This window comes from Pseudophryne corroboree, chromosome 2 (genome assembly GCF_028390025.1).
Source record: "Pseudophryne corroboree isolate aPseCor3 chromosome 2, aPseCor3.hap2, whole genome shotgun sequence".
Classification (NCBI taxonomy): domain Eukaryota; kingdom Metazoa; phylum Chordata; class Amphibia; order Anura; family Myobatrachidae; genus Pseudophryne; species Pseudophryne corroboree.
In genome coordinates, this window is record NC_086445.1 from 500,182,692 (window position 1) to 500,199,320 (window position 16,629).

Below are 16,629 nucleotides of genomic sequence, written 5' to 3' on the forward strand. Positions count from 1 at the left end.
CCCTGGGCCAGGGGAGGGGCTACAGGTCAAGTGCCGGCTTCCCTATGGTATTCCTCACCACATGGTACTATGGAGTCTTATTAAAGTGTGCATTAGTACACCCGACCTGTACTCCTATGCCCTGATGGATATAGTGGGGTCCCTGCTTAGTGACAGTGCCCATGCCAGCGTCGCAGTCAGACTGCGATCGGAACGCAATTTAATGGCAGGTCCCACCTGGGGGACCCTCTTACCTCCTCCCTTCGTTGCAGCCACGCGAACCAGGAGAGTACTGCAACCGTGTGCCCAATGCCGGAGCGTCCCCGCCGCACGTATCCGGGAACTGAGCAAGCGAGAGTATGCGATGCCGCTGGGGAGGTGACAGAGCCGCAACCCAGAATGTCACCCTGACATGTAAGTGCTGTGGCCCTTGAAGTCTTCAAGTAAAAGCTTTTCCAGGGCTGCCCAGTGCAGCCCCCCTGATAAGAACTCGAAACTAAGCTCACAGTGCCTGGAGGTGGGGCTATAGAGGAGGCCCCAATGCATCCTGGGACAGTCTAAAGTTTTAGCCCAGGCATGTCCAAACTGCGGTCCTCCACCTGCTGTGAAACTACATATCCCAGCATGCCCTGACACAGTTTTGCTGTCAGAGAATGCTAAAGCTGTGTCAGGGCATGCTGGAATGTGTAGTTTCTCAACAGCTGGAGGGCCGCGGTTTGGACATGCCTGCTTTAGCCTGTTGGTGCCTGGATCAAGATCCATCTCTACACCTCGATGTTTCCCTGTGGAAACCAATGTACCCCGCTGCAGAAAATAGGATTTTGGTACTTACCAGGTAAATCCTTTTCTTTGAATCCATAGGGGGCACTGGAGTACTCTTGGGATATGGACGGCTTAGCAGAAACAAAGGCACTGAATATTTAAATTTAGAACTCTCCACCCCTCCATATCCCCGAGTACCTCAGTGTAGTATCTCAGTGTTTTTTACTGAGCCGAACAGGAACTATAGAGAGGTTGACAATGGAGAATTCCTATAACATAACGGACAACAACAAAGTTGGCACATAACGTTACTGACAACGAAACAGTTGACACCATAACCGATAGAACCTTATAATTGAACCAGTCGGTGAAAATGTGTTACCATAAGATCCCATGAGCTTAATACAACCCAGGTAAAACTGCTCTGGGTGGGCGTCCAGTGCCCCCTATGGATTCAAAGAAAAGGATTTACCTGGTAAGTACCAAAATCCTATTTTCTTTTTCATCCACTAGGGGTCACTGGAGTACTCTTGGGACGTACCAAAGCTTCCCCCGTGGGCGGGAGAGCTGTTTGACACCTGTAACACTAGGCGGCCAAAGCTAGATGCTGATGCCGCAAACGTATCAAACTTGTAAAAGCGCACAAACGTGTGCACTGAAGACCATGTAGCCGCACGGTCAAGCTGTGTCGTAGAAGCTCCACGACCAGCTGGCCATGACGTTCCCACAGAACCTGTGGGATGAGCTATTACTGATGTAGGCGACTGTAACTTAGCCTTAAGGTAAGCCTGACGTATAGTCCGTTTTATCCATCTGGATAAGGTCTGCTGAGAAGCTGGCCAACCCCACTTGGCAGCATCATAGAGAACAAACAACGTATCCGTATTACGAACTGTAGACGTTCGGGACATATAAACGCGTAATGCGCGTACCACATTCAGAATTCTAGAATGTACTGTCAACACAGGAACTACTATTGGTTTATTGATGTGAAAAGATGACACTAGCTTTGGTAAGAAATCGGAAATCGACCGAAGTTACGCTCTGTCATCAGGAAACACCAAATACGGTGGCTTGCAAGACAAGGCACCCAAATTTGAAAAACGCCTTGCCGAAGCTAAGGCTAGAAGAAAAAACGTTTTCCAAGTCAGAAACTTAATATCCACTTGCTGTAAGGGTTCAAAATATGAAGACTGTAAGAAATCTGAACCCAAATTCAAGTCCCATGGCGCTGTAGGTGGGATAAATGGAGGCTGTACTCTGAGGACACCCTGCAGAAAAATGTGTACCGACGGCAATAGAGCCAATCGTCTTTGAAAATAAATTGACAACACAGATACCTGCACCTTCAGTGTAGATAAACGCAGTCCTCCATCCAACCCCGTCTGTAAAAATAACAGAATACGGGTAACTTGAAAAATGATGTCGGAAACTTCCGAGCTTCACACCAACCTATATAGGCACGCCAAATTCTGTAATAATGAGCTGCCGTAACCGGCTTCCTAGCTCGTAACATGGTTGGTATAACCGATACTGTAATGCCCTCTTTTTCTTCTGAAGAGGGCGGTCTCAACAACCACCTCGTCAACCGCAGCCGCGCTAAATAGGGGTAAAAGAACGGCCCCTGTTGTAACGGGTTGGACGTAGTATGAGCGGCCAAGGATCGTCTGCGAGTAGTCCTCGGAGATTCGAGAACCAAACTCTCCGAGACCCATGAGATATCACTAGTATGACTGTGACGGACTCTCTTATGATCCGTTTTAGCAACGGAGAGAACAGCGGAAAACGGTGGAAACAGATACACGAGGCTGTACGGCCACGCGATTGTGAGAGCATCCACCGCCACTGCCCTTGGGAACTGTCGTTCTGGACACATACTGGGCGTTTGTAATTGTGGCGAGATGCCATCATGTCCACCTGAGGGTAACCCCACCTGTGGACCAACCTGTGAAACACCTCTGGATTTAATGCCCAGTCTCCTGGATGAAAATCCCGACGGCTGAGATCATCTGTCTAACAGATGTCCACTCCCGGAATGAACCCAGTCTACAATATCACCTTGTGGTATTCTGGGCAATTGAGGATTCGAGCTACTTCCCGCATTGCCATGCGGCTTCTCGTTCCTCCCTGGTTGTTGTGTATGCGACTGCCGTCGCGTTGTGTGACTGGCCTTGGACAGTCTGAGAGCGAAGCATGTAGTGCATAGTAAATTGCACGGAGTTCCAGGACCTTTATAGACAGCAATCTGTCGTGATCCGTTTAGAAACCCTGTCGCTGACCATTTTAAACTACAACTCCCCAACCTCTGAGACTCTCGCCCAGAGTAGAGACACCCTCGCCCCCCTGTGGGATACGCGAGTGAAAACCTCCGAACTGAAGCGCTTCGAAAGCCCATCATTGTTCCTAATAGGCGAATACACCAATGTACCGATAGTGTGCGTGGCTTGAGCACTAATTGTACCAGATGGCGTATAATCTGTTCTTTCTGCTGTAGTAGGTAAATTCTTTGATTTACCGTATCTGGAATCATACCTAGGAATTGAAGTCGTTGAGACGGAATTAGATGCGATTGTTTTTGAACTTGACACTGCAACCGTGGTGTACGTTAGCAGCGCAAGTCGGAGGAGCATCTGTTGAGACGGAGCTCTTATGAGCAGATCGTCTAAGTATGGAACGATTGTCACTGCCAGGGATCTGAGATGAGCTATCATCACAAACATCACTTTGGTGAATACCCGAGGCGCTGACAAGAGGCCAAACGGTAGAACCTGAAACGCTTAATGGTTGTGGTGTATTGCAAAACGCAAGAACCTGTGATGAGGTGACCAAACCGGAATGTGTAAGTACGCATCCTGGAGATCAAGCACAATCATGCAATCTTGTGGCTCCAAATATGCAAATACTAACCGCAGAAAATCCATCTTCAATCTGTAGTAAGTGACTTGCTGATTGAGACTGCGACGGAGCCCTCCGGCTTCGGTACCACAAACAGACGGGAATAATAACCCTGACTTTGTTGGTGTACCAGGCCTGGAAATAAAAACTGCTGAAACCAGCAGAGACTGAATGGCAACCTGCCAAAACGCCTTATTTCGTCCGACAGAGGCAGTCCTGTCTTTTAACCCTAAATAGCGGATACATCCATGAGTGGATGGCTGGAAACCCGGCAAATGTAACGTGTAAAGGCGCACTCCCACAATTGGAAATTCGAGATGGGCTGAGAGCCCGTCAAGCCACTGGCTTGTTGTGACTTTAGCGCCCTGGCGTTACAAGGCGTGACTGTTTTTGTACCACAGCCTTGAAAAGACTGAAGTCTAAAGGCTTTAAACGCCGGACCAGAGTATTTCCGGCTTGATACCGGAGGAGGCCATTTTGTCAAATTTAGGACCAAACAACTTCTGGCCTTGTCGTGCTGAAACTAGCGACGATGAAAAAACGAGAAGCAAGGTAACAGGCGGCAGCAGACGCTGTACCGAGATACTCAGCAGCTTCTCATTAACGATAAGTATAACGTGATCGTCATTGTTTCCATACACAGAGCGCCCTAGTGACCCAAATGTATCTTGGGTCTTTATAAGGTTTGACACAGACGAATTCACCAATGGCGGATTCTCCAATTTAGATGTCACTGTGTGGAAACGGGTAAATAGCCTTAAATCTTAGTAAGATATCCTAAATAAGAAAACCATTGAAGATCTGTCGTTTAGTAAATACAACGGATTAGATGTTAGAGGCTCCTTATTCTCTGTAAATTTAGATGTTAGAGCCTCCTTATTCTCTGTAAATTTCAGAGACTGACTCACTGGTCATTAGCAATGTATGGTTGTCAAAACCCGCACTATCTGACTGTCTAATGTGCCCTCCTCACTCGTATTTAGCGCTGTGAGGTTTGACATAGAATTGTCAGGACTGCAACATAGAAGAAATGTTTAAATTATAAGACCAGTTAAATTAACACCCTGGTATCCAAAGTGAAATTGGACTGAGACTCCTCCGTTAAAGCTGGCGGAGTAACTTCCGAGACTCCGATCTTACCGCTCCTGTCGAGCGGAGTCAATTTGAATTGCCAATGCTTAACATAGGATCTGGGAATGAACCGGCTTCCGGAGTGGAAACCTACAAAACATACTGAACATGTGGTAGATTTATGTCCAGACTTTTGTTTAAAAGTATTTTTAGTCTGTGCTGGAGCCTTACTCCTTATGCCGACAGACAACACAATAGGCAAAGGACAGACACTTGCATGACTCAGTAAAATTATTACTTAAGGTGTGTAATATATATCTATCTATTTATGGCCGAAATGCAGTTCACATGGCCAGCCTATGTGAAACCTGAACCAAACTTCCCACTAACACCCCTGCGCCTCCGGTGGAGTAGTGATGTAGGGCAGGAATGTTCTGGAATTACGAACTGGAAGAAACAGGAAGCATGGTTAAAATGGCCCCCATGCCATGCTTACACTGATAATCACAGTTACAATTGCTACAGTGTTAATATAGGCTGAATAGCCTATTATACAGTGAAAATCACAAGCAGGTTACAATACATGCTGTAGTGTTAATATAGGCTCAATAGCCTATTATACAGTGATAATCACAGGCAGACCACAATACATGCTGTAGTGTTAATATAGGCTCAATAGTCTATTACACAGTGAAAATCACAGGCAGTCTACAATACATGGATCCAGTATTAATATAGGCTCACTAGCCTATCATACATTAACTCTGCCTGCTGTTTATATAGGTATGGCAGCCCTTTACATTCCCTTGCCGCTGTAATCAACCAGATTCCCCCCCCCCCTTCCCCCTGTACTCCCTGTAGCGCTGTGTCCCAGCGGGGAGCGCCGGGAAGTTGCAGGGAGGCGAGGGACACTTCTTGCCGAGCAGCGGAGGTCGGCTGGCTGGAGCGGCGCGTAGCGGCTTACGGCGTCGCTAGCCGAGCTGCGGCGGTTCTCCCCCTCTCAGCGCTGGCACCAAGACAGCACTGACGGAGCGTCTGGGCGGGCGGGCGGACGGGGCTGGGGCGGCCGGACGGAGCGGCTGGACGGAGCGGCTGGGGCGGCCGGACGGAGCGGCTGGGGCGGGCGGCTGTATGAGCGGCGGCATTACAACAGTGACCCCACACAGCGGGGCGGCAGCCTGCGCTGACCGCCCCGTTTCCCCAGCATACCTTGTTGTAGGGAGGCCTGCGACGGGCTTCTAAGCTCCGAGCTCTTCCGGTCATGGCTGCGACGGGGCTTCTATTTGTAAGCTCCGTCCAGCCCTTCAGGTCATGGCTGCGACGGGGCTTCTATCTGTAAGCCCCGTCCAGCTGTTGCAGGAGACAGTGGGCTGCCTGTGGCTGTGAGGGTGCTCTTTGTGAGGACCGACACGCCATGCGCTGTCCGTGCAGCGGCACTATCCCGGACCCAGAAACTGGGAAGGGATGTGCTAAATGAAAAAAAAGTAAAATGTAAAAGTAAAAATGAAAAATTAATAAAATCTTCCACCAAGTGTGGGAACTCCACACAAGCCTTGTTAGTGCTGTGAGCACAGAAAAAACACTGAGATACTACACTGAGGTACTCGGGGATATGGAGGGGTGGAGAGTTCTAAATTTAGATATTCAGTGCCTTTGTTTCTGCTAAGCCGTCCATATCCCAAGAGTACTCCAGTTACCCCTAGCGGATGAAAAAGAAATATATATATATGTACAGTGTATGTACTGTACATAGTACAACATACACAGGTAGCACACAGAGACTCAGATTCAGATAGTTAAACCATAGGATGCCATTAGAGCAGCAGTGTAGCATTGGTGTCTGATCCTCATTGGCACACCAGACCATCATTACACTCGGCCTCAGGTAAGTGTCAAAGACCGTCCTGCAATGCAATCTGTCACCATGCCTGTATCCACCCCCCATACCCAGCAAAGTACATTTTCCACCCTATCCCTGGCCCCCCAGCCAAGGGACAGATAGTACACACCTCCCATTCACAGAGACATACACTGCTCTCCCTTACCCTCCCCTGGGTCAACCCCTAGCCCAAGATACATACGCTACCTGCCCCCCCAGCTCAAGGGACATAATCTCCTTAGCAAAACAGCCACCTGCCTGGGAGATGGACCACCCAAGAGCCCTGCAGTTTTGTGTGGGTCCTGTCTATTTTGTCAGTCCCTGGCCCCACAATTTCTGATGGCTGTCCTGTCCAGCCACATCCTGTGTTCTCTGCAGGAAGGAACATCTACTGTAAGATATGTAGTTGGCGCAGCACTGGGCAGCATAGCATCCAGCTGTACAGTACACAGAGCCCATGCTTCTCATAATGGGCATCTCTCAGGAGATACTCAGAACATGGCAGAGTATATCTGTTCACATAGTTTATGGGGAGAATTCAATTAGATGCAGTAATGTACCACGTGTGAAAAAGGGTGGCAGCCTTGGATTTTAACTACCAGGGCTATTCAATTATGTTTTCGAACCTGCTCAGGCGCTAAAAAAATTCCTGTTAACTTCAGCTTACGGTCTGCCTTCGGGGCTAATTGAATAGCCCCACTGCTTCAATTAGCCAATGGTAAATTACAGCAGCTAATAGAATTCCAACTACCTATGAAATTTTTTTGTTAACAATAAATGTATTAATACCAATTTAGTTTTTATTGTTATATTAAAACTTATAAAGAAAGGCAACAGCTCTTTTTACAGTTTTGTTTATTTATAATATACATTTATACAAGCCATAGTAAAAAGGCTATTTCTGCAACAGTTTTGTGAGTTCTTACCCAGCTGTAAGAATAATGCATGCAGTTTACAAACGAGAGGTAGAAACACGGTAATAAAGACCTAGAAATGCACATTTATGCATTCGTATATCTCACAAGCAGGTACATAAATAAAAACACATCCAAATTATCTGACAGAATCTTCGATACAAAAATGCCTGTCATGTGAAGTCAAAGCACAGGGTATAAAGACTACTGATGTATTGCAGCTGTTGTGAATGTATTATTAGTTTACAGCCAATAAAAGCAATAAAAATGTAATAATGTCAGCTGAATATTGTTAAAAAAACACACACACAAAACCTTCAAGTATTAAAGTTTAGGGCAAAACAGAAAATATGAAATATAGGAGGGTACTAAAGTGTGCATTTACAAAAGTGAATATGTTGCTCATAGCAACCAGATTCTAGCCATTATATTCTAGAAGGTGCTAGATAAATGATAAGCAGAATCTGATTGGTTGCTATGGGCAACATCTCCACATCTGAAAACCAGCACTTTAGTAAATATACCCCCCAGTGAGTGTGTGAGGTTTCACCATCTGACTAAAATTGGAAAAGAGACAGGTCTGTTCTATTTTATGTCCTTTACATTTTAACAGCAAGCATCCCTTTTATTTATGTTCGTATAAGGCCTTAGATTGCATGGGCAATAATAAAATGAACTATATCAATGAATGACCGTTATTTAAAATAATCATATTGGTAAACTGCATGTAGCATAGAATTCTATAATACTAAAAAATCTTTCTGAATGAAGTAAAATTGAATAGTGTATAATCTATTCCAAGATGCTGTGCGTCATTGCATTTTCAATAGTGCAGAGTCCTAAAAATGTGTCATTATTTTGGCCTTTTATGCGAATGTGCATGCATTTGCCAAATGTAGTAGTCCTATGAAATGCCTCCATTCCTTCCAATGACTTCTTTTTCTTCTGAATCAGTGAAGACATAGTATAAATTGTTTTATGAACCAATCAAAAGGTCAGATAAGCAGTTGGTAATTGCCATCCCTGGCTGTCTTTCTAGAAAACAAAACAATTACAATATGTCCCTATATGTGTACCTAAACACACGCTTCACAAAAGTGGCACCAGAGTTATTTAGAAGAAAATGCACCATGAACCTATAAAAGGACCTCACCAATAATTGCTACAATTAAGTTTAAGCTATAGTATAAAAATGTTGTTAAAGAATAAATCCACCGATAAAGAAGTTGGATTTATCCTTTTACGTGTGACAATTTTTGCAATGGCAGGTTAATAAAAACATATTACATAAAGGCTTCTCCAAAATGGCAGCTAAAGATTCACATTAAAAAAAAAAAGGAACTAAAAAAAAAAAAAAAAGAACTGGCGTTCTAGACATGAACCAAGTTAGTGGCACCACTGTTCTTAGTAGTACTGGCCCTCTAGTGGCCATAAGCTCTAGTCATTTAGGTCACATGGCAGCTTGCTTACTAGACTTTAATGCTAAGCTTCTCTTGCTGTGCCATATACTGGTAAGACATGTGAGTTGCATCCTAGCACTTACAGGCCACACTACAGACATTGGGATATATAATTGTCTGGTAGAAGCTACTGTTTAACAAACCCACCACAGTAGTAGTCTCACGCACAACAGTCTATATCGGTCTATATTACAGCATTGTATTTCTTGTCTAACACTGTCCATGGAACACATTTACGCCTGCTAGCATAACATCCAATAAAATAGAACAAGACTAAGTATCACATGCACAAAACAATGTAAGCAACACGATACCTGTATATAAAGCAAATACAGACAAAATAAAACATGGGAGAAAACAAATTAGTAATCAAGTATTAGACAAATAGATACAAAAGGGTCACGAGTAAAATTGTTCTGTACAGCTTGTAAAGTCTTTAGGAAGCTACATCTTAAATTCCAATGTCTTTTAATACATAGAATGAAATGATATTTTGTTTTTCAGTAAATCCATTGTGCCTTCGTATATTGATAAGAGTTCCATGTAAAATCATTTACAGTTTTAGAAATTAGTGCAAAATAAATTGGTTTAAAAGTAGGACATCAAGTATCCACATGACATGGATAGTGAAATGAATGAAGATTTTGCATGGCTGGGTTTATTTCCCCTGTAGGTAAAGTGCTTGGCTCTTGATTCACTTTGAATAGATGGATGTTCTGGGGTCACACACTGTACCGGAAACTCAGGTGTGAGTAGGTAAATGCCGGACTACTGGAATACTGATCTGCTGCTTGTGACGGTCCAGCTACAGGTATCCACACTTCCACTTTTCTCCCAGAGCAACAATTGTCCATTATTGATGGTAAAGTATTAGAAATACTTTTCCTTACACTTTACATGTATAGTGAAAGGCAAATTTCACAAGGAGTGCTTTTAAACAAGGCAGCCTTTTCTGCATACTCAGTCCCCTAACTTGTGTTTTCTTCTCCTGGGAAAGCCTCCATATAGGATTTTAGTTCTTTTTTTCCACAAATACAAGGTACAGTTCCAAGTAACAGGTATATATACAACGAACTAAGCTATGTGGTCCCTGGTTCTTCTTTAGTGGTCCAGTGGATACTGGTACTATTCGTACAACGCCACAGCTCTATAGAGAGCAGACAGTCTGCTTTCAACACTGGCTTTATCTGTAAAAGAACAAAATAAAGTGTCAGTAGAACTCATGGATGCGAGGGTCACCTCATACAACCGAAATCTCATATTCATACAGTTTTAAAAAAACATAAAAAGTGAATAAAGCATCATCCGGAAGGTTCAGAGAGCGAGCACAGGCAGCTCGCAATGCCAGTCCGAAGCAACCCAGGGGCCTCATGTAGAGTTGGACACATTTGTATATGGCAAATACAAAGGGGTAAAATACGGCTGAAATACAGATACAATTTCAGGTGCATGTGGAGCCGGATGCTTCTCAAGATACTTCCAGCTCTGCATTGGTAGTATGTGCTCCCAGTTTAGATCATAGCATATGTGCTTGGTGGTTTGATAGTGTGAATAGTAAATGACAGTCACATTGTCTAAATTGTACAAAATATACTACTGTAATGAAGTGTTAATCATTGCAAGTAAAATACAGTTAAGTACGTACAAACATAAAAATAGGATTTTGGTACTTACCAGGTAAATCCTTTTCTTTGAATCCATAGGGGGCACTGGAGTACTCTTGGGATATGGACGGGCGTAGCCGAACAAGGGCACTGAATATTTAAATTTAGGACCCTCCCCCCCCTCCATATCCCCGAGTACCTCAGTGTACGACCTCAGTGTTTTTTACTGAGCGAACAGGAACGATATAGAGAGGTTGTAATGGAGAATACCTATAACATAACGGACAACACAATGTTGACCCATAACCTTACTGTCAACTAAACAGTTGACACCATAACCGATAGAACTTTATAATTTGAACCAATCGGTGAAAATGTGTTACCATAAGCTCCTTTGAGCTTAATATCAATGAAGTAAAACTTGTTACCCTAAGCTCCCTTGAGCTTAAAACAACCCAGGTAAAACTGCTCTGGGTGGGCGTCCAGTGCCCCCTATGGATTCAAAGAAAAGGATTTACCTGGTAAGTACCAAAATCCTATTTTCTTTATCATCCACTAGGGGTCACTGGAGTACTCTTGGGACGTACCAAAGCTTCCCTCGTGGGCGGGAGAGCTGTTTGATACTTGTAACAGTAGGCAGCCCAAAGCTAGATGCTGATGGCGCCACCATTTATAACGTGTAAACGTGCACAAACATGGTGCACATGAAGGCTATATAGCCGCGTTTTAGACACTCCACGACCCACTGGGTCTGACATTCCCACAGAACCTGTGGGATGGGCTATTACTGACGTAGGCGATTGTAACTTAGCCTTAAAGTAAACCTGACTTGTAGTCATTATTATTACCCAACTGGATAATGTCTGCTAAGAAACTGGCTAACCCCAGTTGGCAGTATCATAGAGAACAAACAACGTATTTATATCACATACTGTTGACGTTCGGGACATATATAAACGCGTAATGCGTGTACCACATTCAGAATTCTAGAATGTGCTGTCCACACAGGAACCCCTATTGGTATATTGATGTGAAGAATACGAAAGCGTGATTCGTCCGAAGATCTGCTTTGTCATGAGAAAACTCAAATACGGTGGCTTGGAATACAAGGCACCCAAATATGAAAACAAAACCCTTGCCGAAGCCAAGGCTATAAGAAAATTGTTTTCCAAAGTGAGAAACTTAATTCCCATTTGTTGAAAGGGTTCAAAATATGAAAACTGTAAGAAATCTGAACCCAACTTCAAGTCGCCTGGCGCTGTAGGTGGGATAAATAGAGTGTGAACTTTGATGACACCTTGTAGAAAGATGTGTACAGACGCCAATAGAGGCAAACGTCTTTGAAAATAAGTTTACCACACAGATACCTGCACTCTTCGTGCAGATCAACGCAGTTTTCCATCCCACCCCGTTTAACAGAATACGGGTTACTTGAAGGATGATGTTGGAAACTTCCGAGGTTTACAACCTATGTAAGCACACGAAATTTTGTAAAAATGAGCTGCCTTAAACGGCTTACTATTTCGTAACATGGTTAGTATAACCAATACTGTAATGCTCAATTTCTTAAGAGGGCGGTCTGCACCCTCACCCCGTCAACCGCAGCTGCGGTACATAGATAATAGGTACATAGGTAACTATGGGTAAACTAACGTTCCCTGATGTAACAGGTTGGACGTATTATGAGCGGGCCAAGATCGTGTGCAAGTATTCCTTGAAAATTCGAGAAGCAAACTTCTCCGAAACCCATGAGCTACCACCAGTATGACTGTGACAACTGTCTTATGAGCCGTTTTGACAACGGAGAGAGCAGCGGAAACTGGTGGAGCCAGATACACGATGCTGAATGACCACATGAATGTGAGAGACTCCACCGCCACTGCCCTTGTGATCTGTTTTGTACACATACTGAGCTTTTGTAATTGTGGCGAGATGCCATCATGTATACTTGAGGGTAACCCCCTTCTGTGGACTCACATATGAAACACCTCTGGATTTAATGTCCAGTTTTCAGGATCCAAATCCTGACGGGTGAGATCCTCTGTCTAACAGATGTCCACTCACGTAATGATCTCTTGACATTTTCACATAATGGTGTTCTAAGCCATTGAGGATTTGAGTCACATGCCGCATTGCCATGCGGCTTCTTGGTTCTCACTGGTTGTTGTGTATGCAACTGCCGTTGCCTTGTTTGACTGCTTAAGGCCAGCGTGAGACAGGCATCAAACATTTACCTGAAACTCATGGTTGTTCCTCTCCACAGAAATCTTTAGTAAAAGGCGAAAGATTTATTCGTTCTGAAGAGAAACCAGAGTATATACCTAGTCAGACTGAAAGCGAATCATGTATTGCATTGTAAAATGCACAGAGTTCTAGGACCTTTATCGACAGCAATCTGTCGTGTTTTAGAACCTTTGTCGCTGATTTTAACTACAAATCCTGACCCTCTGCGACTGTCGTCCAGAGTATATGCACCCTTTTCCCTCTGTGGGAAACGCGAGTGAAGGGTGGCGAACTAAATTGAAAACACATCTTTATTCTTAATAGGTGAATACACCAATGTACCGCTAGTGTGCGTGTTTTGCACTAATTACTAGACGTACATTTGTTATTGCTGGTGTAGTAGGTAAAAGTCTTTGATTTACCGTATTTATCATCTTACCTAGGCATTGACATCGTTTAGACGGAATTAGATGCGATTGTTTTCGAACTTGATCTGCTACCGCAGTATACCTTAGTAGCGCAAGTTAGAGGAACTTTGTTGAGACAGAGTTCTTATGTGAGATGAGCTATCATCCCAACATCACTTTGGTAAATACCCAAAGCGATAAGCAACGGTAGATATGAAATGGTTAATGGTTGTGGCGATTTGCAAACGCTAGAACCTGTGATGAACAAACCGGACTGGGTAAATACGCATTGTCAAGATCAAATGCAATTATGCAAATTTTGTGGCTCCAATAAGCAAATACTAACCGCAGAAAATCCATTTTCTACTGTAGTAAATGACTTTTGATATTGCGACAGAGCTGTTTGGTCTTGCTAAAACAGAGGTGAATAAATAACTCTGACTCTGTTGGCGTACTACTGCCTGGTTTATAAACCAGCAAAGACTAAATGATAACCTGCCAAACCGTTCGACAGAGGCAGTTTTGTACTTTAAGCTGTAAATAGCTGAGACATGTATGAGTTGAAGTCCTGAAACCTCGCAAATGTAACATGTAAAGACGCGCTTCCACAATTGTAAAAGAGGTCATTAAACCACTGGCTTGCTGACTGTAACGTCCTGTCGTTACAAGGCGTGACTGTTTCTTATAAAGGAATAAAACGCCGTTACAAGTATTGTATGCGCTAATGGCAGAATATCCTAAAGGGATAAAATGCCGTTACACATATATCAAATTTAGGAGCAAACAAGCTCTGGTCTTGTCGCAGTTAACTAGCGACAATGAAAATAACCGGCGTTAGCAGAAGCTTTACAGATATACTCTGCAGCTTCTTTTAACAGTGATCGGCATGGTTCCATACATAGATTCTAGTGACCCAAATGTATCTGTGGTTTTTATAATGTTTGACAGAAACGCATATACCAATGGCGGATCGCGTCCTTTTGGAAACGATTATGTATGGTTGTCCAAAACCCCGCACTATCTGAATGCTGGACTAATGTACACTTCTCACTTGTAGTTATCGGTGTGAGATTTGACATAGAATCGTGCATTAAATTATAAGACTAGTGAAATAAACACTCTGGTACCCAAAGGAAAATTGTCACTTTGGAAAGACTGTCTTTTGTTAGCGCTGGCGGAGTTATTCTGAGACTCCGATTACCGCTGTTTTAATTTGAATCGCCAATGTTAACATTTTTAGTCTGCACTAGAGCCTTATTTGCTATGTAGACAGACATCATAATAGGCAACAGACAGACACTTGCACGCCTTAATAACATTATTATATGGCATATATATCTATATATATATGTTATTGCTGAACAGCATATTTATTAGGAAACTAAAGTGTTCTTTATGTGAAAAGCAGTTCCCATGGGCATGAAACCCGAACCAAATTCCTACTAACACCCCTGCGCCTTCTGGTGGCTTAAAGATGTAGGGCAGGAATGTTCTAGAATTATCCTGAAGTAAAAATTCCCACTAACACCCCTGCGCCTCCTTGTGGATTAGAGGTGTATGGTCTAGAATTATAACTGGAAAACCAGCAATGATTAAAATGGCCGTCATGCCATGCTTCCACAGAAAATCACAGTACAGTTTACCTGCTGCAGTTTTAATATATAGGCTTAATAGCCTATTATACAGTTACTATGCTTATATACAGTTATAACCCAGTTGTAGGATACAGTAAAATATATGCATTTAGTCAATTAATATGAGCACTGCCTGCAGTGTATTTATTTTGCAACCTTAACCAAAAATAACAGAAAACTTGGTTAAACGTGCAATAGGTTATGCCACTGATAACCCATTGCCAGCCAAAGCCTCATATATATATTATATATATATATACAAAGTGTTTACACATATAATCAGTTCATACTGATATTATAGACAGTTATGCCAGCAAAAGCTTTATTATATATTATATATATATAAAACGTGCTGTATATCACAGTACACATTGTTTAAAGTGCTGCGCTGCTTGAACCCATGCAGCCTTTGCTGCTGCTATGGGTATTATTCCCCCTCCCCCCCCCCCCCTGCATCCCCATGTTACCTGCAGCGTACGGGGATCGGGTGCAGGGAGAGCAGGAGAGCCTGTATCTAGCGCCGGGGAGCCGACCGGAAGCTCCTTCTTTCAGCAGTACACAGTCTCCCTGTGTCTGCGGTGTTTCACTGGGAGAGTGGCCGGCGTCCTTGAGTGACGTGCGGCCGCTCTTTAGTACACAGGAGAGTGTCGGCGGCGTGCCGGGCCATCCGAGCAGTGAGAGCGGCCGGCGTCTGAGTGACGTGCGGCCGCTCTGTTTAGATGAGCGCCCGGAGAGTGCGGCATAGCGGTGCCGCATCAGAGCAGTGAGAGCGGCCGGCGTCTGAGTGACGTGCGGCCGCTCTGATTAGATGAGCGCCCGGAGAGTGCCGCATCAGAGCAGTGAGAGCGGCCGGCGTCTGAGTGACGTGCGGCCGCTCTGCTTAGTTCAGCCAAGGAGTCGGCGCTGCGTAGTGGTGGCGGGCCCTCAGAGCAGTGAGAGCGGCCGGCGTCTGAGTGACGTGCGGCCGCTCTGCGCGTATAATGTAAGGAGAACCTTTCCCATTCTAACCACTATCAGGTGGAACTTCATTGCTTCAGCGGGACCCGTCAGCGGCGGCCAGCTCCCTGTACAGTTAACACTCACACAGCAGGGCGGCAGCGTGAGCTGACCGCCCTGACCCCCTCACCATACCTTGTAGTGTCGCACTTCTGTAAGCTCCGTCCAAATTGTGACGGGGCTTCGATCCTGGCTGTGACGGGGCTTCTTACTGTAAGCACCGTCCAGTTTTCAGCTCTCCTCCTGGCTGTGACGGGGCTTGTAATCTCCGTCCAGTTGCAGTAGGAGACAGTCTGCCTGTGGCTGTGAGGGTGCTCTTTGTGAGGACCGACACGCCATGCGCTGCCTTGTAGCGCCTGTGGCTGTGAGGGTGCTCTTTGTGAGGACCGACACGCCATTCGCTGCCCGTGCAGCGGCACTATCCCGGACCCATGTTTTTCCAGAAACTGGGAAGGGATGTGCTAAGTGTAAAAATAAAAAGTAAAAATTTAAAAATAAAAATCCAAGTGTGGATATACCACAAGCCTTGTTCGTGCTGTGAGCACCGAAAAAACACTGAGGTCGTACACTGAGGTACTCGGGGATATGGAGGGGGGGGAGGGTCCTAAATTTAAATATTCAGTGCCCTTGTTCGGCTACGCCCGTCCATATCCCAAGAGTACTCCAGTGACCCCTAGTGGATGATAAAGAAATAAAGGTACACAGTAAATGTATCTGTTGCCTTCTGCTTTAAACAGGTCTTTCTCCATGGCCAGAATCAAAAACTTAAAAACAAATATTTTAGTAACACATAGCTCAGTTTACT

The 16,629-nt window shown here is 44.4% G+C and overlaps 1 protein-coding gene and 1 non-coding gene across 5 annotated transcripts in view; both read right to left on the reverse strand.

Moving 5' to 3' along the window:
- Nucleotides 1–7,424: 7,424 nt before the first annotated feature.
- The window catches only part of ULK2 (unc-51 like autophagy activating kinase 2), a 194,424-nt gene continuing 185,219 nt past the window's right edge, over nucleotides 7,425–16,629 (reverse strand). For all 4 annotated transcript variants that reach the window (XM_063954005.1, XM_063954004.1, XM_063954007.1 and 1 more), the window contains one exon: nucleotides 7,425–10,147. In XM_063954005.1, the coding sequence (XP_063810075.1) occupies nucleotides 10,086–10,147 (62 nt within the window). In that variant the 3' untranslated portion in view covers nucleotides 7,425–10,085. The remainder of the gene's footprint in view (nucleotides 10,148–16,629) is intronic.
- Nucleotides 12,767–12,881, reverse strand: LOC135054107 (U5 spliceosomal RNA). The gene has a single exon (XR_010243359.1). It is a non-coding gene; the product is annotated as a U5 spliceosomal RNA (small nuclear RNA).